The 26,042-nt window shown below is 39.6% G+C and overlaps 1 protein-coding gene and 1 long non-coding RNA gene across 6 annotated transcripts in view; both read right to left on the minus strand.

Annotated features, from left to right (window-relative positions):
- Nucleotides 1-19,657, minus strand: part of LOC121662644 (N-acetylated-alpha-linked acidic dipeptidase 2-like) — a 31,761-nt gene extending 12,104 nt beyond the window's left edge. The window contains exons 1-13 of one of the 5 annotated variants that reach the window (XM_042024022.1): nt 19,524-19,657; nt 17,902-18,013; nt 14,772-14,958; nt 13,087-13,152; nt 12,133-12,258; nt 11,273-11,459; nt 10,087-10,180; nt 9,706-9,804; nt 7,934-8,019; nt 7,212-7,331; nt 6,732-6,814; nt 3,911-3,974; nt 1,073-1,140 (exon numbers count right to left, since the gene is read on the minus strand). In XM_042024022.1, coding sequence (XP_041879956.1) covers nt 1,073-1,140; nt 3,911-3,974; nt 6,732-6,814; nt 7,212-7,331; nt 7,934-8,019; nt 9,706-9,804; nt 10,087-10,180; nt 11,273-11,459; nt 12,133-12,258; nt 13,087-13,152; nt 14,772-14,958; nt 17,902-18,013; nt 19,524-19,611 — 1,380 coding nt within the window. In that variant the 5' untranslated portion in view covers nt 19,612-19,657. Of the gene's footprint in view, nt 1-1,072; nt 1,141-3,910; nt 3,975-6,731; nt 6,815-7,211; nt 7,332-7,933; nt 8,020-9,705; nt 9,805-10,086; nt 10,181-11,272; nt 11,460-12,132; nt 12,259-13,086; nt 13,189-14,771; nt 14,959-17,901; nt 18,014-19,523 lie in introns of all 5 variants that reach the window. The other 4 variants (XM_042024023.1, XM_042024021.1, XM_042024024.1 and 1 more) reach the window with 4 other exon arrangements.
- Nucleotides 1-26,042, minus strand: part of LOC121662649 — a 787,841-nt gene that overhangs the window by 188,234 nt on the left and 573,565 nt on the right. The gene's annotated exons all lie outside the window — the stretch shown is intronic.

Raw genomic sequence — 26,042 nt, forward strand, 5'->3', positions numbered from 1 at the left:
AGGAAAGGAAAGGAAAGGAAAGGAAAGGAAAGGAAAGGAAAGGAAAGGAAAGGAAATAATGGGAATAGCATAGATAAATCTCGCCAGATCTAAACCGTGGCATTTCAGGTGGTAAAAGCATACTGGGTTTCAAAATAACTCAGGATGAATGCATCTGGCAGGATGGGAGATTGGTACCTGGAGTCATCCTACCAAGTCCTGTTGCAGGGCAGATTTTTACACTGGAACAAGTGACCTGAGTTCCCTTAAGATCAGGGGGAAAACAGTACATATAGTACTATACAATAGTACAGGTTGTCTACCTTTGCACATACAAAGGTAGACAGCCACATTTGGTCAAATTAATCTCATCCTTAAGGCACCTATTTCTACCCAATGCCTTTACAGGGAGCCCATGTCGCTCAAGTCAGACAGAGCTGTCTTCTGTTAACTGAGATGAATCCACATCTGAGGATGGTGGCAGTGGCTCATGAGAGGTGCCTAATCTGGTTAACTCCTCACATGGCCAATAAAGTTCCATGCTTTAATGGATCACAACCTTTCAGCCTTACGATAAAGTATCCTGAGAGGTGAAAGTAAAGGAGTCACGGTTAGAGCACTTGTAATCATGCAAATCCATACATCAGACCTGTTACAAAACCTTCTCAATCCTTCAGTATTTATCACATATTTCAGGGGCTCAGTGAGATATGGAGGAGATTCAGGGGAACAGACAGAGAGAAAATGGTAGCTAGCCAATGTGAAAATTTTTTCCTTCAATGCTTATCACTTTAGAGAATGGATCTTGCTGAAGCGTTTTGCCATCTTGCTTTTATTATTATTATTTTTACTATATATTGCAAATAAGATCTCACTTATGTCAATGTTTAAATCCCTTTAAGAATACTGAGGAACTGTGAGCATGGGCTGTTTACTGCCAATGGGATGTTTTGCTATTCATTTTGGTGGGATCAAGATTCTTCCAGCGCAGCAATAAAATAAATCCGACATTATTCAATAATCCAATTTCATCAAATAAACTTGGAATCTTACTTATTCTTAGAAATGCAGAAAAAATAGACTGATTCTGTACCTCTTTTGTCAGATTATACACCAGTTTGTTGAGAAGAGGGGTACAGTCAACTCTTAATGTGTAGTTACCTGAAAATAAAACAAAGATATGGAAATTTTCCCTTCATGTACCAGTGGCATTATCTTCTTAGTGGATTAAACCCAGCAGTCCTTTCTTAGATAAACTTTTTGACTCTAAGGGAGGAATTCATATCTTGCCTCAGAATATATACAGAAATAGACTGCATGGTCTCACTGTATGAGTTACTGCCACTACATGACGATGATGTACTGGGTATAGTACATCCACAGTAATGTAATTAAGCCTTCCCATAGCTCTAAAGTATGCCTAATTATCCCTCATTAGCTACAAGCCCTTGTCACTCATACACTTCCCAAAGCTTTTGTTAAACCGAAGGCAAAAAAAGTAAGGTGATGGAAAAAATACCACTTCCAAGGAGAGTCAGAATATGAGAACTGGAAATTCAAGTTACAAAAGTGCTTAAAACAATGACCTGCTTTGCTTCTTTTCATTGCCATAGGACAATAAATAGAAATAATTTGCTGTACAAAAAGTGGTATAAGAAGTGTTCTGAAGAACATAAATAAAAAAACCAAAATCTCAAAAGAGTATATGGATGCTATGTGTCTACAGGGGATTTTACTGCTCAGTCAGGTGAGGGATGTGTCAAGAGACTGAAAATAGTTCATGCCTCAAACACTGATATAAAGTTTTGCTCATTATAAAGAAGCTACAACTGAAGAAGCTTCCCTGAAGAGTGGGACTTTGAGCTGAAAGTCAAACTGTTGATTAGATAAAGGGAAATGCATTGTTCAGTCATCTCAGGCTGAGGGAAAGGTGTGCATCTACAAAAGGCCAAAGCCACCAGCTGCAACTGTCCCTGGCTGAGTTTGGGGTGGGGGGAGAGCACAGCTCACAGAAGCCAGGTTTACACAGACTCCCCCCACCTGAGGGGAGAGGAGGAGGTTTTGGGTGCATGGTGCAACCTCTGGTGAGAGGCAATAAACACCCATCCTCTGTTACACAAACTGGCCCAGCTGTGGAACCCCCAGCCCCACAGGGCACATCCACGGGACTTTCACATGAGAGGCTTGGCCCCACAGGGCTGCACGTGGTGCAACAGACCCAGAGTCTGCTGTGAGAGACCGACCCCACCCCAGGGGGACATGGCCAGACATGCCCACCCAGCCTGAGCATGTACACCCATGGGGCTCTGTGCCTTCTGGGGGACCTTCACCACCGAGAGACCAGCTGGAGAGGATCAACCAACATCATTGGGATCCACGGAGTGGTGATATTTTCCTTACTCTGTCCCAGTCACTCTTTCTGTCCCCCCCACCTATCTTCTACTTCTTTCTCTCTTCTTTCTTTCTTTTTCTCTTTTTCTTTCTCTCTCTCTCTCTCTCATATTTACCATCAAATAAAACCCTTAGTATTGTCACTGGCATATGGTCTCGTTTGCACCTTAATTTGGGCAGAGGCATTTCTAAGAACCTTAAAACTGGATCATAACAAAATGTCCAAGATACTTAAACCAGCACACTGAACATGGTGTTCTTTTCCTTATTACAGACTTCTTTTCCAGTTGTTTTGCTTTCACATTTTCTTTAATGCATGAAGCAAGAGACATGTTTGAATAATCAAGATTTAGAAGAAAATTTTTAAGGCAGCAGCATGTTGGCTTCAAACCAACTAAAAAATATGCGTTACAATCCATGGTGAGAATATGAAGCAGCTGTAAAGCCATTATTTCATTTGTGAGATTTTCTAGGCATGAAATTCAGCTCTACTTTTTACACAGCATGTAGGCAGCATAAATGAAGAAACAGCTCTAACCCTCCTTATTCCCCAACTCCAACTGAGCATTTAGAAACTGGGTTTGGCTTTTCTTTCTTTCCAATCCTTTTGTGACAGACAAAATTTTCAGCTGACAGTAATAAAAAGAGTTCCTAAATATGCCTGTTGATATCCATTTTATTCACATGCAGGAAGCCCAAATAAGTTGGGTTTGACATGGGAAGAGTAATGCCCTGAATAACTGAGGTTATGATGCAGAGCAGCTTCACAGGACTCTTCTATTATTTCAGCACAGACAACAGCAACAAAGGTCTTTCTGTAAAAAAGCACAGCCTATTTTCAGAAGGATTTTGTGATACAGATCATAGTGTTGGGCCCCCTCAAAAAAAAAGGCCAATTTCTAAGCAGCATTCCTGAATGACATATTCTTCTCATAGTCTGAAGGACAACCATAGTTGGATAATGGTGCATAAGGGTTTTTTGTGAAACACTCTTCAGTGCTTATTTTTCTAGAAAAGTCCTGCTGTAATAAATATATAACTCCCTGCTCCTGGCAATCAACAAAGGTGAGCACACTGTTTCAAAGCACCAAAGCGTCTCCCACCCCCACAAAGTGTAAGCCTGAGGTCTTATAATCATAATAATTTACTGTCTCAAAATATTATAACGCCACAGGGAAGGGAGCTGGCTGTGATCTGCAAGGAGCAGACTGTCATATATTAAAACTACAATTGTAAATTAGAGCTAATGCTGTTAAGAGACAGTTTAACATACAGAATTCTCAGTTCCTTAGCACAGAATAATAAACTCCTTCAGAGGAGACGTTCTTGACTCAGACATGTGGACTGCAGCTCATGGATGGCACTCTTTGCAAAAGAAAGCAGCATCAAAATTTAAATTGCTCTCTCTCTCCACTTAATTCTGTATTTCTAACACTTATTCTGTACAGCACAATACCTATCTCAAGCAATAAATAATTCACAGAGAACTATTAAAAATTACATCTGTGAAGTAAGGTAAGGTTAAAAATAAAAGACCCACCTTCTATAGAAGAATCTGTGTTGATGTAAGCGACTGCCCGTTCCTGAAGGACTTTGACGTTTTCCTAGGGTTGTAAATGTGTAAATGTGTTACTTTCGATTAGTGGAATTTAGTCAAGAGCATGTTAAGTACACTGTTTTTTTACAGCACTGCCTTTAAGATCTGAGTCAGGATAATTACTACTGTGTACCTTACTAATTATATTGTTTGAAGATGGGTAAATGATCTGGGCACATAAAATTCACTATTCCTTTCTGGGACTTAATTTGTTGTGGAAAACATCCACAAAATGTAGGTGCTGCCTGCTGCATCACACAGGAGCAAGATGGAACAAGAAAATTATTGAAAAGAATTGTAACATGGTAAAATAGGGTTATTACATGCATTTTAGCTCTGCACTTCAGGACTTTCTGAACATGCAAGATGTGACTGTGAGGTCAGCCAGAATTCCTCCATGCTTTTAATCCCTAGTTATTCATATGTGCTCCCAGCACTGAACTCAATTTTAACACTGATAAACCAAGCACTCCTGTCATTTCTACAGCCTTCCATTTCAAAAAGGGATAAGTCAAAGCCTGAAATTCTCTACTAAAATGCAGTTGATTGACTATTTTGAGTCCCCTAAGCATTGCTTTCATGCTAAATGTATACACACATCTTGTTTATTTTTTTTGCAAACATGTAATTATGTTTGAAATTGATATTCTACTCAGTAAGTGGTATTCCACGAGGTTTTGGCTTTGTGACAGATATTTTAATTAGGTTAGCAATTGTTACTTGATTCATTCAATTTATAACCCAACTAACAATTTGTAAGTCATGGGAACTAAAACTTTAATTGGTAATTGATAGCTACACACTACATTAATGAAATTAATATCTTAAAAAAACCAGTAGAGGAGACCCTGCAAAAGAACATGACGGGAGGGAGCAAGCCTGTATATGCCTACATGGGGCCTTGCCTGTATGCTAAATCATATTTGCAGCAAAAGAAAGACCTTTGTTTATGAGCAGTGGAGATCATCTGTGTAGCAAAAGGATGCTGCCAGTTCTTTCTGTTACACAGAAGATGTTGAATATCATGGGTTAATTTTCCTCGAGATTTAATACATGACAGATCTGGCAGCTGCAGAGAAGAGGAATGTAAGCTGTGAGGAATGTCTCTAGGAAACTGAATCTAATTTAGGCCTAAAAGAGTAGTAATGCACACCACCAAGATGAAGCAAGGAAACAATAATATCAAAACACAGGTTCAAATATGAACTGCACTTGCAGTTTTCTAACCTTATACGGCTGCCATTTCATGGAAGAACGAATGACAGATTACTAGATACCAAATTATTAAACAAAACTCATCACAGAACAGCAGTAGCAATATTTAACAAACAGAACGTAAGAAAACTCCCTAATTTATTAATGACTTGCTCAAGAGAAATTGATTCTTTAAGTATCATTGTTTTGTATGCCTCATAATTAAAACAACTGTGTGTTTTTTTTCTTGACAGCATGTAAATGTATGCAGAGATACATAGGCAAAGAAATCACAAATAAAGTTTTATATACAGCACACTTTGCCACCAGTAGAGTTCAGGTGGGATGCAACTTTAATGCCAACTCCTTAAAATTTCTCAGTAAATGATTTAAAATAATTTAAATTACTTTTTCTTCCTCTAATGTTTCGTAAACCAACAGTAAGATGAAGAGACTCTGTTACAGCTGGAAGACAAACAATTTATGAGTGAAAAAATTAGTGCAAATCTGAAGGAATAAAAATCTCAGTTTTGTTAACAGAAGAATGATGGAATCCCTTGGTGTTTGGGAGCCTATTTCTGGATTTGTTACCTCCTCTGACATGTGCCATTTTGCTATGTAATTTTGTGATTTCCTGAAATACATGCCAATAAACTAAACTAAAAAGATTAAAATTTTTTATTTTATAGATTCTGAAAACTCTATTCACATAGCTAAATATTAACTTGTAAATAAAATTCTAATAGAAGAACAAGACAACACATTTCTATTAAACCATTCAATACTAATAAATTGACATAGTTCGGCAGAAATGTGTTTCATCAGGCAATTTTCTGCCTGCTCTATTTCTAATTTGGATTTTACAGACAAAGCAATGAAAACTCTCGTAAGACCTATATTTCTTATTGGGGTTGAACAAATCCACTAAGAACTGAACATGCCCAACAGGAAAAGGAAGATAAAAGTATTCAGAACTTCACTTCTGAATTTTCCAACATTCTTCTCTCAGGCAGGAATATAGTCAGGGATCCTCCTACAGAATTAATCGACTGTCCTGCCCCTGAGACTCTACAATGCTGGAATTCACAGGAATTTTGAGTTATTCACTCACAGATTACCTATCCTTTGCTTTGCCCACTAAGACTGATTTTCATACAAAGGGCTTGGTGTGCTGATGGATCACAGCCTCAGGACCTGGACTTAAATTTAGAGAAACTAAGGAATTTCTCAAATAGAGAGTTAGAAAACGGACTGGTCTGTGTTATATAAAATACTATCATTCTGTTAAATGATGGGGTAGATTTCCACATAGAGACCACTGCAGAATATTAGCTTTGAATCAAAGGAGATTTGTAAATCTTAGAAGAGTTAGTGCACTTATGTTGTAAGACAGTAGGTAGGTAGGTAATTTATATAAATATATGAGTGCCTCACAGCACCTGAAGGAGTCTGTTGTGCTCCAATTTTACCTTGAAGTTTTTGATTGCAGTCCAGGAATAGATGCTGGGTACTGCAGCCACCTGCAACACACTTCCAAGTTTTGCTTTGCTTTACACAGTTTTTTATTTACCTCAGCCCACTCTGTAGAACCCAATAATCCAAATTCTTCTGCATCCCAGCTGGCAAAAATAATAGTTCGCCTAGGTCTCCAACCTGCAATCACATAGTTAAACTTGAAAATGCAACTTAAAAATCGACTAACTACAGTTAATTGAAATTGCTTTAAAAACAGCACTTAACTGATATAACAGTAAAAAAATCCTCTCAAAAATCCTTAGAGGAATACATTATTGTAGAGGCATTTCTTCTTAATCCAATATTTTCATTCTGCACAGCTAAGAGGGTACCATTACGCTCATGAGGGAATAAATTCACCCAACTACCACACAATGCTACATATGCATCTCTTCAATGAATTTGCATCTTTCATAATGAGAAATAAAACTTTCTCTAGAGGTGAAAAGTTAAATCAATACAGCAGCTTATGAAAACACTGTCCCTTAAAGCTTCTGTTTTCCATATCCATTACTTTACACCTGTAGTAAGTTACCTTCCATCTTCATTTTACCAAAACTCCGTACAATTTCTTGCAGAACAGCGGCACCAGTCGTTGGATCAATGCCACCAAACACCCAAGAGTCTCTATGACCACCTAAAATAATATATCTGTCTGGAAACAAACATACACCATCAATGCATAATTAAAAATGCACATGGATTACCTGTATTTTTTTTTGACTGCATCCTTACTGGTATCAAATGAAATTCCAAGATCAATACCAGTGCTACAAGTTTATTTTTAAAGGGAATCTGCAATCATTCGCTTACTCTACTGAGGTATGCAACTAAAGACAAGAAATATTTAATAAATATTTTTCCATCTAAAAGTCTTTCATGTGTATGACCTGCTACTAAGTATCAACAGTATAATGTTAAGGTCCCAAATCATCACTAGTTTTCTGTAATTTGGATGATGTTAAATTTTGCAAAGGCAAAATGTATGACTGATGTAAGGGGAAACCTGTAAAATGGCAGGCAGCATAAAAAAAAAAAATCTCTGACATCTACCATTGTAGCATTCCCATTAAAATGCATTCTTGGGAATGTCAATGAAAAATTGTGTGATGGGAAGGACAGAAAAACTATTAAGAATTTCTTAAGACTCCATATTATATGGGCATTTAAAAATTTTTAAGCTTCTTACAACACAAGTACAACTTCAACAAACACAAATAAAGAAGGAATTAAAGTCATCAAGCACCTGATGCTCACCTGGTTCCAGAGCTCCTCTGAGGATGCCAATGACGTTGTAAATTCGTGTTATTTTATTGCTTGTATGAACATGCATTCTGACTTTTCTGAAATGAAAGGCAGTGTGGAATATCCATTTCTGACTTATAAGCCAATAAAAAAGCCAATAATATTAACATATAAACCAGAGTTTGTGCCTCTGTCCTGCTTTGTGTTTTTTATGTGTGTTCAGCATTGTCATGCTGTCTCAGAGTCCCATTTTTTATTTCAGCTTAGCCTGTTGGTGATGCCTTAGAAAAAACCCTACAAGCTGGTCCAGTCTATAAATTTGCAAAGATTTACAGAATTTGTTGAATTTTTATTTATGGGAGCCAATCAGATAATTGTGTACTAGAGGAGTAAACTGAAAAACATGCACAGTAATTAAAAATACATTTACATTTTGACCAAAATGATAATTGTGGATATGCATATGTTTATAAAGAATACATTTTGATATTCTAGCACAGGTCCATGTAATAATATAGAACTTGGAGAAAAGTTCATTAGGAATATTCATCCAGGAATAAATTGAAATCTCTGTTTAGGACAGCAGACCTAAGTGACCAAGATTTGTCAATCATAGAATAGTGGAATGGTTTGGGTTGGCAGGGACCTTAAAGATCACCTAGTTCCAACCTCCCTGCCATGGGCAGATAATCTTCCATTAGAGGCAGGAAACCTTCTATGAGAAGCACAGGTTTTTCTTCCCTGTCCCCCACCAATAAAATCCACTTGTGAAATGTCATAAAAACAAAGGGAATCCAGGTACTGGGAGAGATAAAATGAATACAGTATTCATCCCCCTTAACCTGTAGGAGAAACAAAGCACCAAACAATGGGGGGGTTGTGTCTGGCAAAACCTCAGGAGTTTCACATTTGAAGTTATCTTTTCAGCAGCAGATCTGCATGGCTGTCAAAATCAAAACCTACTTCAGGACAGCCACTGGATCTTTGCCCAGAAAATAACTGACACCAGTGCCTTGGGCATGCGTATATGTGCACACTTTCCATGTGCAAGTGACTTTCTACCTAGAATCAAAAGCTTCATTTTGATATGGAACTACTCTGAGAAAGAAGTTATGTGCAGAATTAATCCATATTTACAAAAAATGTTATTCTGCCAAGTAGGAAGATGTTAAAAAGTGAATTCAATAATAAAGTTTTGCGGATGAATCATATTGTTTTCTCACTGTTGTTCTTCAAGATACTCCAAACAGCGCTGTAATTATGTCAAATATGCTTTCTTATTTAGTTATTCCTACTTTATTCATTTTCAGCTAGTGTTAAAGCAGAGCAGGAAAGAATAATGATAAATGAAGTCTTTATAAAATTAAATATTCAGACATACTCTTGTTATCCAGGAGATGGAGTAGTGATAATGATACAGCATTTTTACCCTGTTCATCGAGGTCCTCTACCAGTCCTCACTGAATAATAACTCATGTAAACTGAAACTATTTTTATGTGGAAAAGTCACACAAAAGTGATCTTTAGATTTATTGCAATTTATTGCCAAATGTCATTGTAATGTGGCCTGATCTGCTAATCTATGATCTTTTTTTAATGTAATTTATTTTCAAATTCTAATAATTATCACCAAGTGTAACTGTAGCAGAAGGTAGCAAATTTCTCCCAAGTCTCTCTAGATGTATCATTTCAGAGTCCTTCCTTTAGGGGGATTTTTTTTCTTTTTTTTTTTTTCTTTTTTTGTTTTTGCAATATTGTATAAACAGGCAAGTATTAAAACAGACCTTGTAGAAGAGTTGCCTGTGAATCCTGGCCCTATGTTATAAGACACATTGAGACTTCCCTTCCAGCTGCTATCTGGTGCTGCAGGTCCTCCCATTGTGCTGTGAAGTGAAAACCAAGACAAATGCAGTTGACAAGTAGGCTAAAATCTTAAATTCCCTTAATAATTATTGCAGCAAAACCAAGATGGCTTTACAAAATTCCTAAAAGCATTATTGCAAAAAACAGATTGCTTTGAATTTTTCACATTTTGTGAAGCACACATTACTACAAAAGAGTAGCAAATACAAGTAACAGCATAGATTTTGCCATCTTAATGTGAAAAATTTATCTATACATTTGGGAATACTGACTTCTGGTGAGGAGGACTGATGTATACTCACCGCAGTAATACTTCTGCATCATGATATCCAATGGGATGAACTGGGATTTTGGGAATCCCTACACCTTCGTTAACTTTATATCTGAAAGTGTACTCTGAGAAACCAGAACAAAATGTCAAGTTTATAGTGTTCTGAGCAACTTTTACCAAACTGGAAACACTTCTGAGCAGTGCAGCCACAAGCATATATGCTTCTTTTTGATTCTTACATCATTTCTCACATACTGCTTCTAGGAAACCAAACTGTAATGACAGAACCACAAACCCAGGAATGCATCTGCACAGCTGTGCAAAAGAAGTCCCCAGGCTTGATGCAAGCTTACATTTGCAGTCCAACCATATTATAACTTCTCCTCTAGGCTGGCTGTGGGGAAACCAAGCTGGTGTGTGAGGTGAAGATGGCACCTGTGCAGCTGGTTGACAAGGTACAGAGAACATCCACAGATGCATTTACCTGGGTTGAAGACAGGCAATGTCCCTCTGAGTCTGGTAGGCCTGGCACACACAATCTCACCTGGTTTTAGGTTGTCTTACACCCCCAACAGTGGTCACACAAGCCCATGAGCTTTCCAGAAGCACCCCTGTACAGCCATCCCATCAGCAGACAGCACTGGCAGGCAACCTAGTTCAGACTGAGTTTAGGATGCCAACAAGGACAAGACAAGCACATGGTGCCAACTTTTGAAAGACTCCAGGATACTATTATTTTTGCTACAGGAATTTAATTCCCCTTAAAAAGGAGTTTAAACTGGTTTTCTGCTTGGAATTTATGATCAGCAAGGAAACATACCTCCATGTAAAGCTATTAGCCCTCTTTGATGGTAGGGTACAATCTAGTTTAAACCGGTCCTCTTGAGAAACACAGATATTTTAAAATGGCTATAAATTCTCAGTCATTTTCTGCTGCTTCTCAGTCTGTAAACCTACACACCCTGCTTTTTTAAGTGTCACAAGGGTGGGACGATACAAAGATTCTGCTAGGAACTTTCTTCCCCTGCCTAACTGAAACCAGTTAGAATGACACAGATAGAACTTGCTATGTAATAGGAAATTAACCACTGTCAATAATAATTTCAAGCAGCTTTTTCCTCTGCATCTGTACTGAAAATAAATGAATTTCTAGTGACACACTTTCAGCACCAGTTTATAAAGTACTTGATGGCCCAGGCTACAGAACTTTCACTTACCTTTTGCAGGATAACCTGGTGTCAGAGGGTCCCCAGCCCCATTCAGGTTTAAAACATTCCCACGCTGGGCTCCTCCACTTGGAAGGTTCCAGCCATTTGGATAAGGATCTACTCCAGGTGCGCAGTAGTCAGCAGGGTCTGAATAAAGTATGATCCCTTGGGCTCCTGCTAATATGGCATTTTTAACCTGTGAAATTATTTGCTTTTAAGATGTGGCTTTTTTTTTTTTTTAATGCAGCAATAAATCTGAATGTTGAGATTTGCTTCCATGCAAGAAGATGAGTATGTGAAAGAGTGAAAATTACCCCAGATTCAGCAGAAGGACCAAGCACAGTGAAACACAATATGTTCATTATTTGTGTCAAACCTTTAGTCATAGCTCAAGGCTATGAAATAAAGCACAGAACATAAAACTGAGGCACAAAACCTCACTCATAAAACTGAGGCACTGTCCCCACTGCCCCACTATCACAAATTTTGCCAGATTTGTTGTCTAAAGTCAGAAGAGATAGTTTCTCAGTTTCTGTGCATCAGACTCCTTGTCAAAACGCTCCTATTTCAAAGTACTGCAGTTCTATGGATGGCAATATCAAAAGCCTTGGCTGTACAAACTACTCAGTTGCCTAAACTATTCTCTTGCAAGAACTGCCTAGGGAGTTTGCAGTCATCTCTGTCTCAGGAGTTTAATACATTCATCTGGTTTTATTGTTTTGGAAGTTATTCTTAGACTGCAGTCACAATGGATACATTGCAGGCTTCCTTCTGCTCATATGTTCCAACAAACAGCCCTCACTGCTTCCCTCAAGCTCTACCATGAAAGTGCCTGACCCACGGAGGAAAAATTAAAGCACAACCCTTACTTTGTTTCCTCTGAAGATTTTCCCATATCTGGCAATGACAATCTTTCCTGTACAGTTAATTCCCATTTCACGCTCCAGCTTAAAAAAATCTTCTGTACGACCATAATTCACGTACACCAGTTCTGCCTGGGCAGAAAAGAAAAGCAACGTTGTGGCAACTGGCCAGTGAACAAACAAAATACCCATTATCAGAAATACAGTTTCATTCACAATGTATCATAGAGGACTTTTCTTTTTTTTTTTTTTTTTTTTTCATTTCTACAAATGAGATCCAGTGCCCATAAAAACAATAGCAAAAGATATCCACCCACAATATTCTTTAGGAAGCTTTGGCTCGAGCTTCTGATGTTTGGATATTATCCCACACTTAGCAACAGTCCTAGAAACAGGCTGGAAAATAAACCAATGTACTTTGCTAAACCGACAAACTTCTCTGGCTGTGACAAAGCAGTGGCATGCTTTGCATACACAAACACTCACTACTATATAATTTCATTTATTTATCCAATGCAATGTTGTCCCTGACCTGCTTCATAATGAATTAGCAGATTAAGTGAGGAACTTTTGTGGCCTTTGAAGGCATTCATTTAATCTGAAATGTCTTCCAACTTGATTTAAATATTGCTACTTCTACCTGTGCCTTAAACAACTCCTCTACATATGACTGAATAATATGGAGCAATCTGAAATGTATCCTAAATTTTCCATCAAGATAAAAACATTTCACTTGTTATGTGATTCAGAGTTCTAGCAACTTAAGAAAGATCTTTTTTTGGTCATAAAAGACTTCTAACCTTTGCATAATATGTGGCCTATCTGTGCCTAAGTGTTCTTTAATTAAGACAAATGGTAATTAAAACTAATACAACAAATATTTTGAGAAGTTGGAGCAACTGTCCCAGAAAGTATTTCAAAAAATAAGTAATAGTACCCTGACATAATTTCTTTTCTTACCTCTGGCACTCCTTGTGCTGAAAAAGCATTATATGGTGGTAGTATATCAGTAACATTTTCATACCCCTGTGGAGGTGGTTCAAACAATGATGTATTGAAAACCTATCAAAAAAATAACGGTAGTCTTTGGTCAAACACTCCAGGCACAAATTCACACACTAAGCAAATGCTAGTTATAGTTTAAACTAAAGTCAAAAGAGACAGTTATTCAGTTTCTGTGCATCAGGCTCTTTGTCAAATAATTACTGTTTCAAAATACTGCAGTCCTATGGATGAAAAATATCAAAAGCCTTGGCTTTTGCCAAGTTAGTTAGCTTTTTCAGCAGTTTAAACTATAAATTTCATAAATTGCTAGCAAAAATACAATTCTAACTAGCACACAAGTTCAAACAAACACACAGCTAGGGATCCAGAGCTGAACTTTTGTAATAGAATGCAGATATAAATACAAAGAGATGGATCACGTGTCAGAAGATGTTCATCAGCCACTGCCTAAACCTAAGGAAAGAAGTAACTGAAAATTGCCAAGAAGTGGGGACAGTAAAACACACCTGGTTCATCCATGCCATCCCAGATGTCTTTTGTGGTTTCTCCCACCTGTATTATTATTATTATTATTATTTTCTTCATGTCTCTTCTAGTAATGCTCCAGTTAAACATACTGCCTTTTATCATTATGTATTGTAAAACTCATGTTGCTTTAAGGTTCATGACCACCTTTTGTCACCTTGTGAGATTATAGTTGAGACACTGTTACAGGGTTTCTGGAAGAATTTCTTCATTCTTTCACCTCTAAGCTCATGTCATCCCTGAGCACATATTCCTTACTTTCTATCCTGGCTCTTCATCCTTACCTATATGCTATGATGCTTCTCTAGCAGTTCCACCTCCTCTCCTTGCTCAGGCTCCTTGTCAGAATCTACATCTACTTCTTTATTTCCCTGGGTATTCAAAAGGGAGAAGATGTCTATAGACTGACTAGTTCATTAGTACTTCCAACACTAACTTCAGAGACACCATGGGAATCCAGTGGAATCAGGTTCAGAGCAAGGGAAACAAGGCAATACTACATAAAATTGACAATATCTCTGCATTCCTTACCTCAGTATGTTGTGGAAGCAAATATTGTACAGATGTTCAAGCAGGGTTTGGATAAGTACTTGGAAGAGAGATGTAATGAGGGTCACTGACTGGATAAATACTTGGAAAAGGTCTAACAAGGATTTTTTCAAGAGACTAATTGCAGCACATTTGGAAAAGCCCTGAGCTGAAAACAGCAGGACACTGGGAAGAACTGCATGCCTGAAGTACATTTCTTTGTTCTTAAATGTCCCTGTGCATCCACTTAAGGCTGTTTATGGAAGCAGGAGATTAGCCTAGATATATCCTTAAGCTGAACTCTTCTAACACCTTATGGTCTACTGGTGTTAATTGCAGCCTCACCACACATCCCTGCTCTTCTGTTATGAGGCACTGAGATCTCAGCCACTCTGCTGTGTTTTCTGCATAGCCTGGAAAACCATTTCTAAATATGAATTCCCTTTGCACTGGATTTTTTTAATAATATAAAGCACATGCTGAGCTGAGTAGGTAGGAATACAGAGGAAGACACTGTTTTTTTAACAGGAAGTCACTGGGGTTTTTTTGGTTTTACATAAATATAGTTTTGTCATTGAAAAGATCACCTCATTCCCTTGATCATCAATTACTGAAATGTAGTTTGGCTGCTTTTCATTTGGGTATGAAAGAAGCACATCATAATTAACAAGTTCTGCTGAATCCAGTCCAAATTCCTTCCACTGGCCTTGAATTTTTTTGGCAAGAAGAAGATTCTCTTCAGTTCCTGCAAGGTGAGGCAACTTGGTAAATGCGCTAGAATAAAACAGAAAACCACTAGTAAGCATCAAATGCAGAGAGATACAACAGTGAAATATGATCAGTGTGTATAAAGCTAATCTTCAAGACACATTCCATGGACAGTAAAGTGTTAAAGTTTGAGCTGTATAACATGATTGCTCATCAGAGTCTGCTTCATGACATGTAGAAAATATAGTCAGAGCAGAGGATCTTTCCTCAGGCCTTAAAATAAGTCAGCTGAACTTTTCTCTTTGCATGACAGGAATGGCCACATCTACACACAAGCAATGAAAATCAGTGTCAAATATTCAGCAAAAGAACATTAGCAGTATGCAAGAAGCAGAAATAAATATAGGAGAGCTACACATTCAGAAAGGAGCCTTCCAGAAAATTCTGGTATCTGATGATGGATTTGTACTGTGGGCATAAAGTGTCCTAATAAGTTTATCTTGAAAATCATTACATTAAATTATCTGCATAGGTTTGCTCTTTTTTCTTCTTTTTCAAAAGCCTGAGTAACAAAATCCTTCTTAACATTTACTTCCATATCAGAAAACACATACTGGTGATAAACAGTCAGGAACAGGATCCAGTCCCTCTGGACTACCCTAAAGAAATCTGTCTGCAATTTGTTCGGCCCACTGAACAAGTAAGTAATGGTGAAAGCTCATCAGTCAGCCGGGTACTCAGCATCAGCTTCCAATTCCCAACAGGCTACTTGTCAATGGTTGCCCCACAGATGTCAGATACCAGCAATTACTTATTAATTACCATTAATAAGTGGTAGCAAATACCATGATTAATATCACTTCAGACTGTTTTCAGCCCATGTTCTGCAGTGTGTACTTCCTCAGCTTCCAAAGGAGAATGATATTCAAAGCCTTTTTGAAGTCAAGGATGTTACAGCCACTATAATGCCTCATGCATGTAGCCAGTCATTTCCTTACAGAATGCAATCGTGCTGATCACACAAACAAATAGGAAATAAATGCTGACTGTTCCTAACTGTATTTCTGTCCTTCATGTGTTTGGAAACAGATTCCAGAAGGATGTTTTGTCGCCCTTCCAGACCTGAAGCCAACCAGCTCACGGTCTCTCCAGGTTGCCCTTACTAAAGGAGGGGCACAATATCAGCCTTTTTTCAGCCACCTGCGGCCTCCTTCAATCATCAGAACCTCTCAACTACAGCAACATTGCAATCATAATATCAAGGTCTTTCACATGAGTCCCACCTGGCCCCAAGATCTGAATGCATCCAGATTCTCTAAGTATACCACACCCTCTGTGCTGTTGCCATCCCCGCTCTTTAAACTGTGTGGGTACGCACCAAATCTGGGAGCAACCTTGGCCAAACCTTGTTGCTTGTTGTCTTCTTGCACTTTAATTCTCACAAACATTTTAAGTACCTTTTAATTCTTTAAGTGTACTAAATACTACATATGCCGTCAGGAAAAACACACATGATGATTTTTTTTTTCCACATTTTCCCTTCTAAGCAGTTTAATCCTTTTCAGAGCTATGATACAATGTTAAGACCAAAGTGTCTGCATTTTCTGAGACTCACAGATTTTTTCCCCACTTGATAAAAGCAGATTTAGTACTGCGAAAAACTAAGAATATGGACCAAAATTCTCAAGTTCACTTTTTTTATGCTTTTGACAAATTTTTTGGATAGTGTGTTAATACAATTTTTCTGCAGTTCCTGATTTTTATTTGAATTTAGGCAAAAAAAACCCCAATCAGCATGAAGCATTTGGCCCATCACCAAAGCAAGCAGACAAATGAGAAGCCATTAATGTCCCACAGCCAAGAGACTTTGGCATAATTACAGAGCTGTTTCATGCTGTGTTGCCTAGATTCTCACGCAAACATAATTTTCAGGAACTCTGCAATGTACTGAAAGCAAGAAATACAAAATAAGATCAGGCCTGTAGACTTAAAAAGCTAATTGATATTAGGTATGAAACCTTTTGGGTTTAGAATAAATGTATAGAAATCTAATTTGTCAGTAATCCTTTGATGTTCTTGTTGCAGCTGCTGACTTACACGCTGAATACCAACACTTTTCTAACCAGAGTTTGTATATATTTACTTTTCACATAAATATATTTTTTCTTCTGTAGAAAATATAAATATACACAATAATGTGTGTTTTTTTCATTTTCTGTGGGGAAAAAAAAAGGTTTTTTCTATCCCTAGCATTTTAGATGTTTTGAAAGAACTGCATGGATGCACTGGGATGCAAAAAAAGATTATTTACTAACAATTGCATCATGCAAACCTTAATCAACTGTACAAGCACACTGACCATGGACAGAGCCCTTTATCTCTAAACCAGAAGACAGGGTATAATGGGATGTCAGAGCTCCCAATTAACAGCACATTATCCAGTATGGCCACACTAAAGGAAATATCAGCTGTAGGTATATATGCAACTCAGTGCTCTGCAAATCTGTAGCATTAATTTTTAACAGATTAATTTTCTACTCAGACTAGCTGCTCAAATGGAAAGTTTAAGGAGACACTGAGCAGATGATCAGTCAGATGTAATTCATGTCAATCATTGTATCCCAAATACAGTAAAATCATCTCAGTCGGAAAGAAAGCAAAGGTATCTGATGTTAGAGCTTCAGACACTTGCAAGAAAAAACAGGCATGCTTCTTTAAACCAAGAAGATGGGAAATCATGAAGACTGGTAAGCACTGGCAGTAATGCAGCTGAGGGAAGTACACTTGACAGTACAGCCACTTCAAAAAGGCAACTTCAAAAATGGGGAAGGGGGAACAGAAGAGTTGTAAGCCTCTCTCTTCTTCCCTCAGACATTCCATACAAACTAAATACTTCCAAAGCATCTTAAAAGCTCTGCTTTCAGAGGCCCTTCCTTGGAGCTGATGTTATTACTTTCTGGCTTTCTTGCCTGATAACATTGTTCAAAAAACAGGATGCACAAGGCTTACCGAAGAAATTTCCTGATGTTTTCTGCTTTCATTTCAGCCACAAGTTTCTGTCTCACATTTTGACGGACATCTGAAGAGTTGGGGTTTTTCTCCGTCAGTTTTGTAAACCATCCTGAAACACATTTGAAAAGTTTCCGACTTAGCAAGAATGTCCTCACATGTTTGAGCGCAGGTGCCACCTGTGGTACTAAACAGTTAAAACCACAAGGATGAGCAGAGCTTAGAACACCCTCTGTCAGTGTCTGTAGGCTCAGAGAAGTGAAGCAGAAAAGTAAAATATATTTCATTGACTGAAATGCCTAGAAGTAACATAATGAAAAAACTACACCCTAAATCCCTGGTAAATCCCCTTTTTAAGGCACTCGTCTCTCATTAATTTTAAACTATAGTTTGAATTCTCAATTAACTGTTTGCAGTGTGAGGTTTGAACTCCTGATACTCATGATGAATTTACTTTATTTAGTTTATGCATATATTTTAAAACATATATGTTAGCATATTTAAATGGAAGGTCTAGGACTCAACAGCCACCCTGACAACACTGTAATAGTTACAGACTTGGGGAAGGGTGGGTTTAGTCTATTTAACAATTAAAAGAATAAAGTTAACTGTCACCCAATCCAGTTTTAAAATGTTTATTCATTAACCATAAATAGTAGTAGGAGAGGGTATATCAACTGTATGAGTTTGTCTTAAGAAAATAACAACCAAAAAAAAAAATCCTTTTATTATTATAGCTAGACAATCCCAAACTGGGAAATTTTTTGTAAGAAAGACAAATATACGTGCTGTCACATGCACAGTATATATGATCTGTTACACTTAAATACAATTGTAGTAACTCTCTGAACTGAAGAGTGATGCTTGATCAGACCAAAAGTCCATTTTTCCCAGTGTCCTGTTTTGGAGCAGGGCCAAACGATGATGTTCAGGGAAATGTATAAGCACAGCACAAGTACCAGAAATTTGCCGCTCAGGGATCTCCTAAATTAAACTAATATTTTATATATTTAATAGCCCTCATGGATTTTTCTTTCATGCTTTAGCCTTAGGTTTGTGTTACAACACAAGTTTAAAAAGGACATGCAGTTTTAGATTTAAAATCAAATGCTGCAAGTGACATCAGAAAAGAATCTCTAGCAAAGTTCATTGTGCATGATGAAAATTTCAGTAACTTGGCTGTCAGTCAAACTCCTCCTCCTTCTCTACATTCTACTCTTAATTTCTAAAATAGCAACTGAATAGGAGTATTTAAATATATCTTCAGTAAAAAACAGGAAATAAAAATTTTAACAATCTGGGAGATCTTGCAATCGCTGAAGTCTCAAACTCTTGTATTAACCTTTCCTCTTTGAAAGCCTGGCTGCCTGTTTCGGGAAGCTGCCAGTTCACCAGGGCTCGTCCTGAGCTGCAGCACGGAGCCACTCTGTTCCTCACTCCCTAAAGACCAAAAACGCTTGAGAGAAAACTTCTTAGAAAAAAAGCAGTGGGACGGGTACTTTACCATGTCGCTAAAGAGCACTATAATCTCCCTGATGGTGAGTTAATCACATCAGGCGTTGCACACAAGTATGTGCAGGGGAAAGAAGCCGGGGGCTGAGCCCCTGGGTCTCTGCACTCACCTGTAAGAAAGCCCAGCAAGAAACAGCCGAGCAGCCCCGGGCACACGAGCCACGCACGGAGGGCGGCCTTGCTCCTGCTCCTGGCCATACGGTCAGCACTGGCCGGCAGCTTGGCAGGCTCTGAGGGCTGGCAAGCAGCTGCCTTCCTCCTCCTCCTCCTTCTCCTCCTCCTCCTTCTCCTCCTCCCCTTTCCACCCACAGCCCCAGGGCTATCCCTGTCTTCTTTGCTTCTCAACTCTCACGCTGCCTAACCAGCCTTAATCACTAGGTGATGATGATACAATTTTCCAAATGAAACAAAACTCTTCCACTTCTTAGCTTCACCCCACCAGACAGCTCCTGTGTAGCTGCATGTGTATCTTCTGTAACAAATATGTATCCAGGCTGTGCATCACGCAATGCACATATACTACTTAAGAGGCTAATTTCTATTAGTTTTTAGGAGTTTCTGGTTTTGAAAGTTCCTGCTTTAGGCTTGTTCACAATGTGTTCCAGTGGAAGTGGCCAAGAGATGAAATTAAGGGAAAACTTGTTTTCTCTTTATCAATGAAACACTGAATTGCTTCCCTTTTTGATCCATGGTAACATTAATCGTTAGCAAGGAATGTATACATGGAGCAGCTGAGAACAGAATTTAGATTGGCCAGCAAGAACACTACCAGATATCATCCAATTTGCAACTGGGAAAAGTTGCAAATTTATTTCCTGTGTTCTCTAGCAACTTGCACTTAAAATTACAAGGTTCTCGAGACCAAGTTTTCCTAGTCTACTTTATTCAAATCCATCAGTACCTCATGGGGAAGGAAACAACTGCAGCCCAAGGAATAGTCAAAACATACATTCATAGAATCGTTACATTTTGCACAAACTTGCTCTGACCTTGCACATCACTCCTTGCTGCTGAGTCCCTTCATGGGGACACAGAAGCCAAGACTGACCTTTCTGGAACTGAGGACTCACCCATTTGAGACCAGTTATATGGCTGAAGGCAGGAACGCTTTTCTGGGAGGCTGGGATTGCTCCATATTCCTACCACTCACTCCCAAAGGACAAAGTAGATACATTTTGTGAAAGAAACTTCAGTACTCCGAGTATCAAAATTTTCTTAAATACATTTTGATGAGCTGAAAATATTCAGAAAAAGCAGAAAAGACTGGTTAATGTCCCAATTACTTAAACTAAGGCTTTTCAGAGAAAAATTACACCACTTGGGTATTCTGCACCAGTCACAGCCACTGTCTTAAGCATAGGGCTGGATGTCTTTGTTCAAATGATAAACATGTCCAGTTTTGTGATTTTTTCCTGTCATTTCCCAACTGCTCATAAGCCATCACAAATTCTGAACAGCAATGACATTTCACACCAGCATCTGAATTGACATATACAAACCAGATGGAATTCCACCTACAGAATTCAAAAAGAATGAGCATATTGATGTATTATTAGCATTTATATAGCACCACAGGTGTAGGACTGGCACATAATAGACAGCAAAGTGACAAGGGCTTTTGGAGATTACTATCAAAATTAGACCTCACATGATAATAACATCAGTGGAGGAAGAAGGCAAGAATAGCAACAGCAAGAATGTATGAAATGCATTTATTTCTATGCGTATGTCTTTTTAAAGTGACAAGGGCACTAGCAATGCTGAGGTTGAACAACGAGCAGCAGCCAAGTGGCTTCTACCACTTAAAATACAGTCCTATTACTGTAAGTTGTTAGTTGTGACATGTTCTTACACGCCATGGATTGGCCACAGGTGGAGTATATTATGTTACAATTAAATGCAAGTGTAACATACAGTGTAAATCTGTCTTCAATCACATGCTCTCCACAACAAGACTGAGGCAGGAAATAAGATGAAAAAGCTCATGGGTTGAAGTGAAGACAGAGATATTATCTGCCCATTAGCATCATATGGCAATCTGAAAACAGATTCCACTTAGGGAAAAATAATTTATTACAAATTAAAATAGACTTGGATAGTGACAAACAAAGCCAAAAATTGACATCTTCTCCCACAATGCAACTATTTTTTTCAGTTTAACCTTCTTCACTGCCGATTTCACTGCCATAGGATTACCATATGCAACACAGAGGCCGTCCTGGGATCAGGCCAGACATCCTAAAGTGTGATAAGCACCTAACTTTAAGCACTTGAATTATTCTGTACTGAGAGTGTTTGTTTCCTAACAGAAAAACAGCCAGTGCCATTTGGGAGCTCATGGAGTGTCCAAAACCTCTAGACAGAGCAAACCAGTACAGGGCAGCACTTGTGTCCAGCTCTGACGTAAGAGCTGCAGGCCAGGTGAGACTTCTCCCAACACCTGAAGTGAAACTGCAGAGCCTGTTTTCAGACAACTGAATACTGCTCTGGGCAGCCAGGGTGCTCACCATGGCCTACACCACGGGCTGCAGAGGAATCTCTGCTGACACTTGGAGCACCTCCTTCCACCCTTCTGCACTGACCTTGGGGTCTGCAGGGCTGTTCGTCTCACACATTTTTCACTCCTCTCTAGTCTGGCTCTAATTGCTTTTGCACAGTATCTTTCTTCCCCTTCTAAAATCTGCTGTCCCAGAGGTGCTGCTGCAATCACTGGTGGGCTCAGCCTTGCCCAGCAGTGGGTCCATCTCGGAGCTGGTTGGCATTGGCTCTGTCAGACACAGTGGAAGCTTCCAGGGCTCATCACAGAAGCCATCACTGTAGCCCCTTGCTACCAAAGCCTTGCCACACAAACCCAATACTGATGGGGACAGACTTTTTAGTAGGGCCTGTTGCAATAGGTCAACACATGGTTTTAAACTAAAAAAGGGTCGATTTAGACTAGATATAAAGAAGAAATTTTTTACAATGTGGGTGGTGAGCCACTGGCACAAGTTTCCCAGGGAGGTGGTAGATGCCCCATCCCTGGAAACATTCACTGTCATGTTGGACAGGGCTGTGACCCACCTGGTCCACTATTACTGAGTCCCCTAGGGTTCTGTGGCTCCCATGCATAAGCACACAGACACAGGGATGGCTTCAGTAATATTAAGCCGATGGCAAGGAGTTGAGAAGGGTCCTTGTGTAGAGTTCCACGAAAGCAGTTTATTGCTACAACTTGTGAAGGGTTCTAGAGGCAAATGACCCTGAGCACGTGACAGCTCGAGCTTAAGTACAGGGGTGTGGCTAACACCAGGAGCCAACCGGGGAACCATAGCTGGGGTACATTACCATAACCAAACAAGGCATCCTGGGAGAGGCTCCTTTCCATCACCATAACCGGTAGGTCTTTGGCACCAGCGACTGTCTTACCAAGAACTCTCTCTGTCTCTTGAACCACAGGTCAACCGGCCACCACAGTCCACTTGAAGATGTCCCTGCTCACTGCAGGGAGGGAAAGGACTGTGGAAATACTCACAGCTTTTTACCGGCTATGCTCGTAGTTCAATGCCTTAGAAAGCGTCGGGCAGCCTAGAGAGGTAGCATGGGCAATCCAGCATTTCAGTAGCTCTGAAAGCAGCAAAATGGTAGCTGCAAAGCTGATACCACCAGCAGAAGCAAAGAGGCAGAAATACAGCCTTCCATTGCCAATTCCTGCAATTAGAAGCTTTCAAACAGAGACAAGGTGTTTGCAGAAGGGGTGCAAAGCCAAAGAGGGTGGGCCCCCTCTTGGGCCCTTCTTTATTCAGAGAAGGGGAAAGGGGAGGACTGGGGCCAGACCCGGGGTGACCGGCCCATCAGACACTGCTAAAGAGTTTGAGTTACGTTTGGTTTTGCCCGCGCTTGGAACAAAGGAGGTCAGAGCACATGGCAGAGGCAAGTGCTGGCTTGTCTTGGGGAGGGGGAAGGGAAGCTCAGAACAGGCAGCAACAAAGGACTAGGTGGTATTTGGAGGACCCTTCCAACCCAAACTGTTCTATTCTATGAATCAGCTTTGTGTGCTGTGGAGGCCGCTGAAAAGAGTGACATTACTACACAAGAATTTTAGTTGTTCCCCTTGGATCATATCTGTTTTATATACAAACATTTTGAAATTGCTTGCTGACAGGTTGCAAAAGCATCCCTGAGTTATCTCACCTACAAACTCCTTGGAAGAAAACCAGCATATGAAGGCTGAGTAATTACCATTCATCCGGGTGAAACAGAAGCGAGATGAGGTGTGGTTGCATGCATACATACACACACACACACACACACAACTCAACCACAAAGCCAAAGGCATCGTATGAAGTCTTACAAATGTTCCTCAGAATACCTGGAGTCAAGAGAAAAATGGGCCTGACATGCAAGATCCGAAGTAAAGCATGTCAGGAATGCAAAGTCACATATGTGAGAAGGTGGAAGAAGCTGCTCCAACCCAAACCTCATCTCAGTCTTAGCTGTTACTGATCATCTCATTTCCTACCCAAAGAGTGACCTCAGAGCTCTTGAGATGATCAGTAGCCCAAAAGACTCATCTTCCTTTAAGTCCTTCCCTGGCAAAATCAAAGCCACATCCATCAGCCACCCTGTTCTTTTACCCTGGGCTTTTCCAGCTAGAACTAAGGTATTACCAGTGTGAGATACTTCTACAAGGGCATTGCTGATAATAGCTGAGTATTTTACTCAATTTTGAAAACACACACTTTGATCTAATTTTAATCAAAGGTTTGAAGCTGGAAGGAGATAAAAACCAACCCAAAGTAGTCAGAGAAATTATGCAAAGCAAATTGTGAAAAGATTACAGGGTAAAAGGACTCCTTTTCTTAGCGCAGATGAGAAAAAAGATCCAAACCATAAACTCCTGAATGCACAGTACTTCTTTAAATTAATATCACTTTTAGAATTATGAGGAAAAGTATCAGTTACCACATATGCCTCATACTGAGTTCAGGAGTGGTGAGACTTGCTCATTCTGATAGTGAAAACAAGAGTGAAGCTCAGCTGAAGCTAGGAGCACTTGCAGGGAGCTACATACCCTCTACTCACTTAAAATGCAGAACTCCCTGGTAAACTAAAAAAGCTCAAAGAATGGCAAGGATACACATGCCAAATGCAAAACTAGCATGCATTTTTGTGTTGAATGCATAATTATGCTATTCAGCCAATTAGTAAAGCCAGTCATGGTACATGAAACACAGGACGGATGCCAGGGCTTGTAAATTGTAGGTTGTAGCTGCTCAGCAAGTGGGCCCTAAAGCTTAATATCTGCAGCAAGAAAGATACACTACGGTTGTGCTGCTTGACCTACTGTTTGACTAAGGGTTGAACTTGTGGCTTGAGAGATCAAGGGACCCTGGTCTGTGGGAAAGACAGCTCTGGCAGGAAAAATGGCAACAGGGGAATGCTCAATCGCAGTTTCAAATCAGTAGTTTTCTTCTGACTCTGCCAGTTGCACAGTCTCCTGAACTCTCTCACGGCCTCTGCTGTCTTTCTATCAGATTAAAATGGTAGTAGATGTTGATGCCTTGAGTTGGAGTCTTTGTTATTTTGAGCTTCAGGAGACCATTATCAGATTCCAACTAAAATAAAGTTTACACTGCTGACTGCTGACAAGTGCAGCTTGCAAACTTTGACCCTTTCTTCCACAGGAGGAATGTACCCAGTGAGGCAGAGAGAGTAAAGGACTGTGCACTGAATAGAAGGACAGTGCACTTCACCTTAAGGCAATTCATCCTTGTCCTATCGAGCATATCCTTATAAAATATCCCCCTCTAGCCTCCTTTAGGCCCTTTAGGTACTGGAAGGTGCTCTGAGGTCTCCATGGAGCTTTCTTCTCTCCAGGCTGAACAGCACCAGCTCTCTCAGCCTGTCTTCATGGCAGAGGTGCTCCAGCCCTGTGATTTAGTGGTTTTTCTCTAGACTCCTTACAAAAGGCCTTTCTTACATTGAGGCCCCAGAGCTGGACACAGCACTGCAGGTGAGGTCTCACAAGAGCAGACCAGAGGGACAGAATCCCCTCCCTCAACCTGATGGTGAACTTCAACTTCTCTTGGTGAAGCCCAGGATGCAGCTGGCTTTCTGGACCACAAGTGCACTTTTCCAGGTCATGATGAGCTTCTCATCCACAAACACCTCCAAATCTTTCTCCCTAGGGCTAGTTTTGATCAATTTTCTGCCCAGCTTGGATTTGTGCTTGGAATTTCCCTGACACAGCAGCACCTGGCCCTCAGCCCCACTGAAGTTTGTAAGGTTCACACAAGCCTATGTCTCCAGCTTGTACTCAACAGGAGAGAGAGAACTTCTATTCCTGTATCCTGTTCCTTGCAGTGATTAGGGAACAGGCAACAGATTTTTTTTCATGAATGTTGCTGTAGTTTATGTGCGACTACTTCTCTATTTTGTGTGGTCCTGGGCCCTGACATTGTATATTATCTGCTAACTATTAACAAAAAGGGCCCTAATTAAACTCAAATGAAACAATGCTGTGTTTAGGCCAGAGGTTAAAAAATTATGTCTTCTTGACTGAAATAAAAAGTTCCTGAAGCAGCATACAGGTCACACATGTGGAAAGATCTCCACAATTTTGGAGTTTGGCACTTCAGTTCAGCCTC

This window comes from Corvus kubaryi, unplaced genomic scaffold (genome assembly GCF_017639235.1).
Source record: "Corvus kubaryi isolate FWS band 111438036 unplaced genomic scaffold, C.kubaryi_AGA036_p1.0 37260, whole genome shotgun sequence".
In the NCBI taxonomy this organism is placed as follows: Eukaryota; Metazoa; Chordata; class Aves; order Passeriformes; family Corvidae; genus Corvus; species Corvus kubaryi.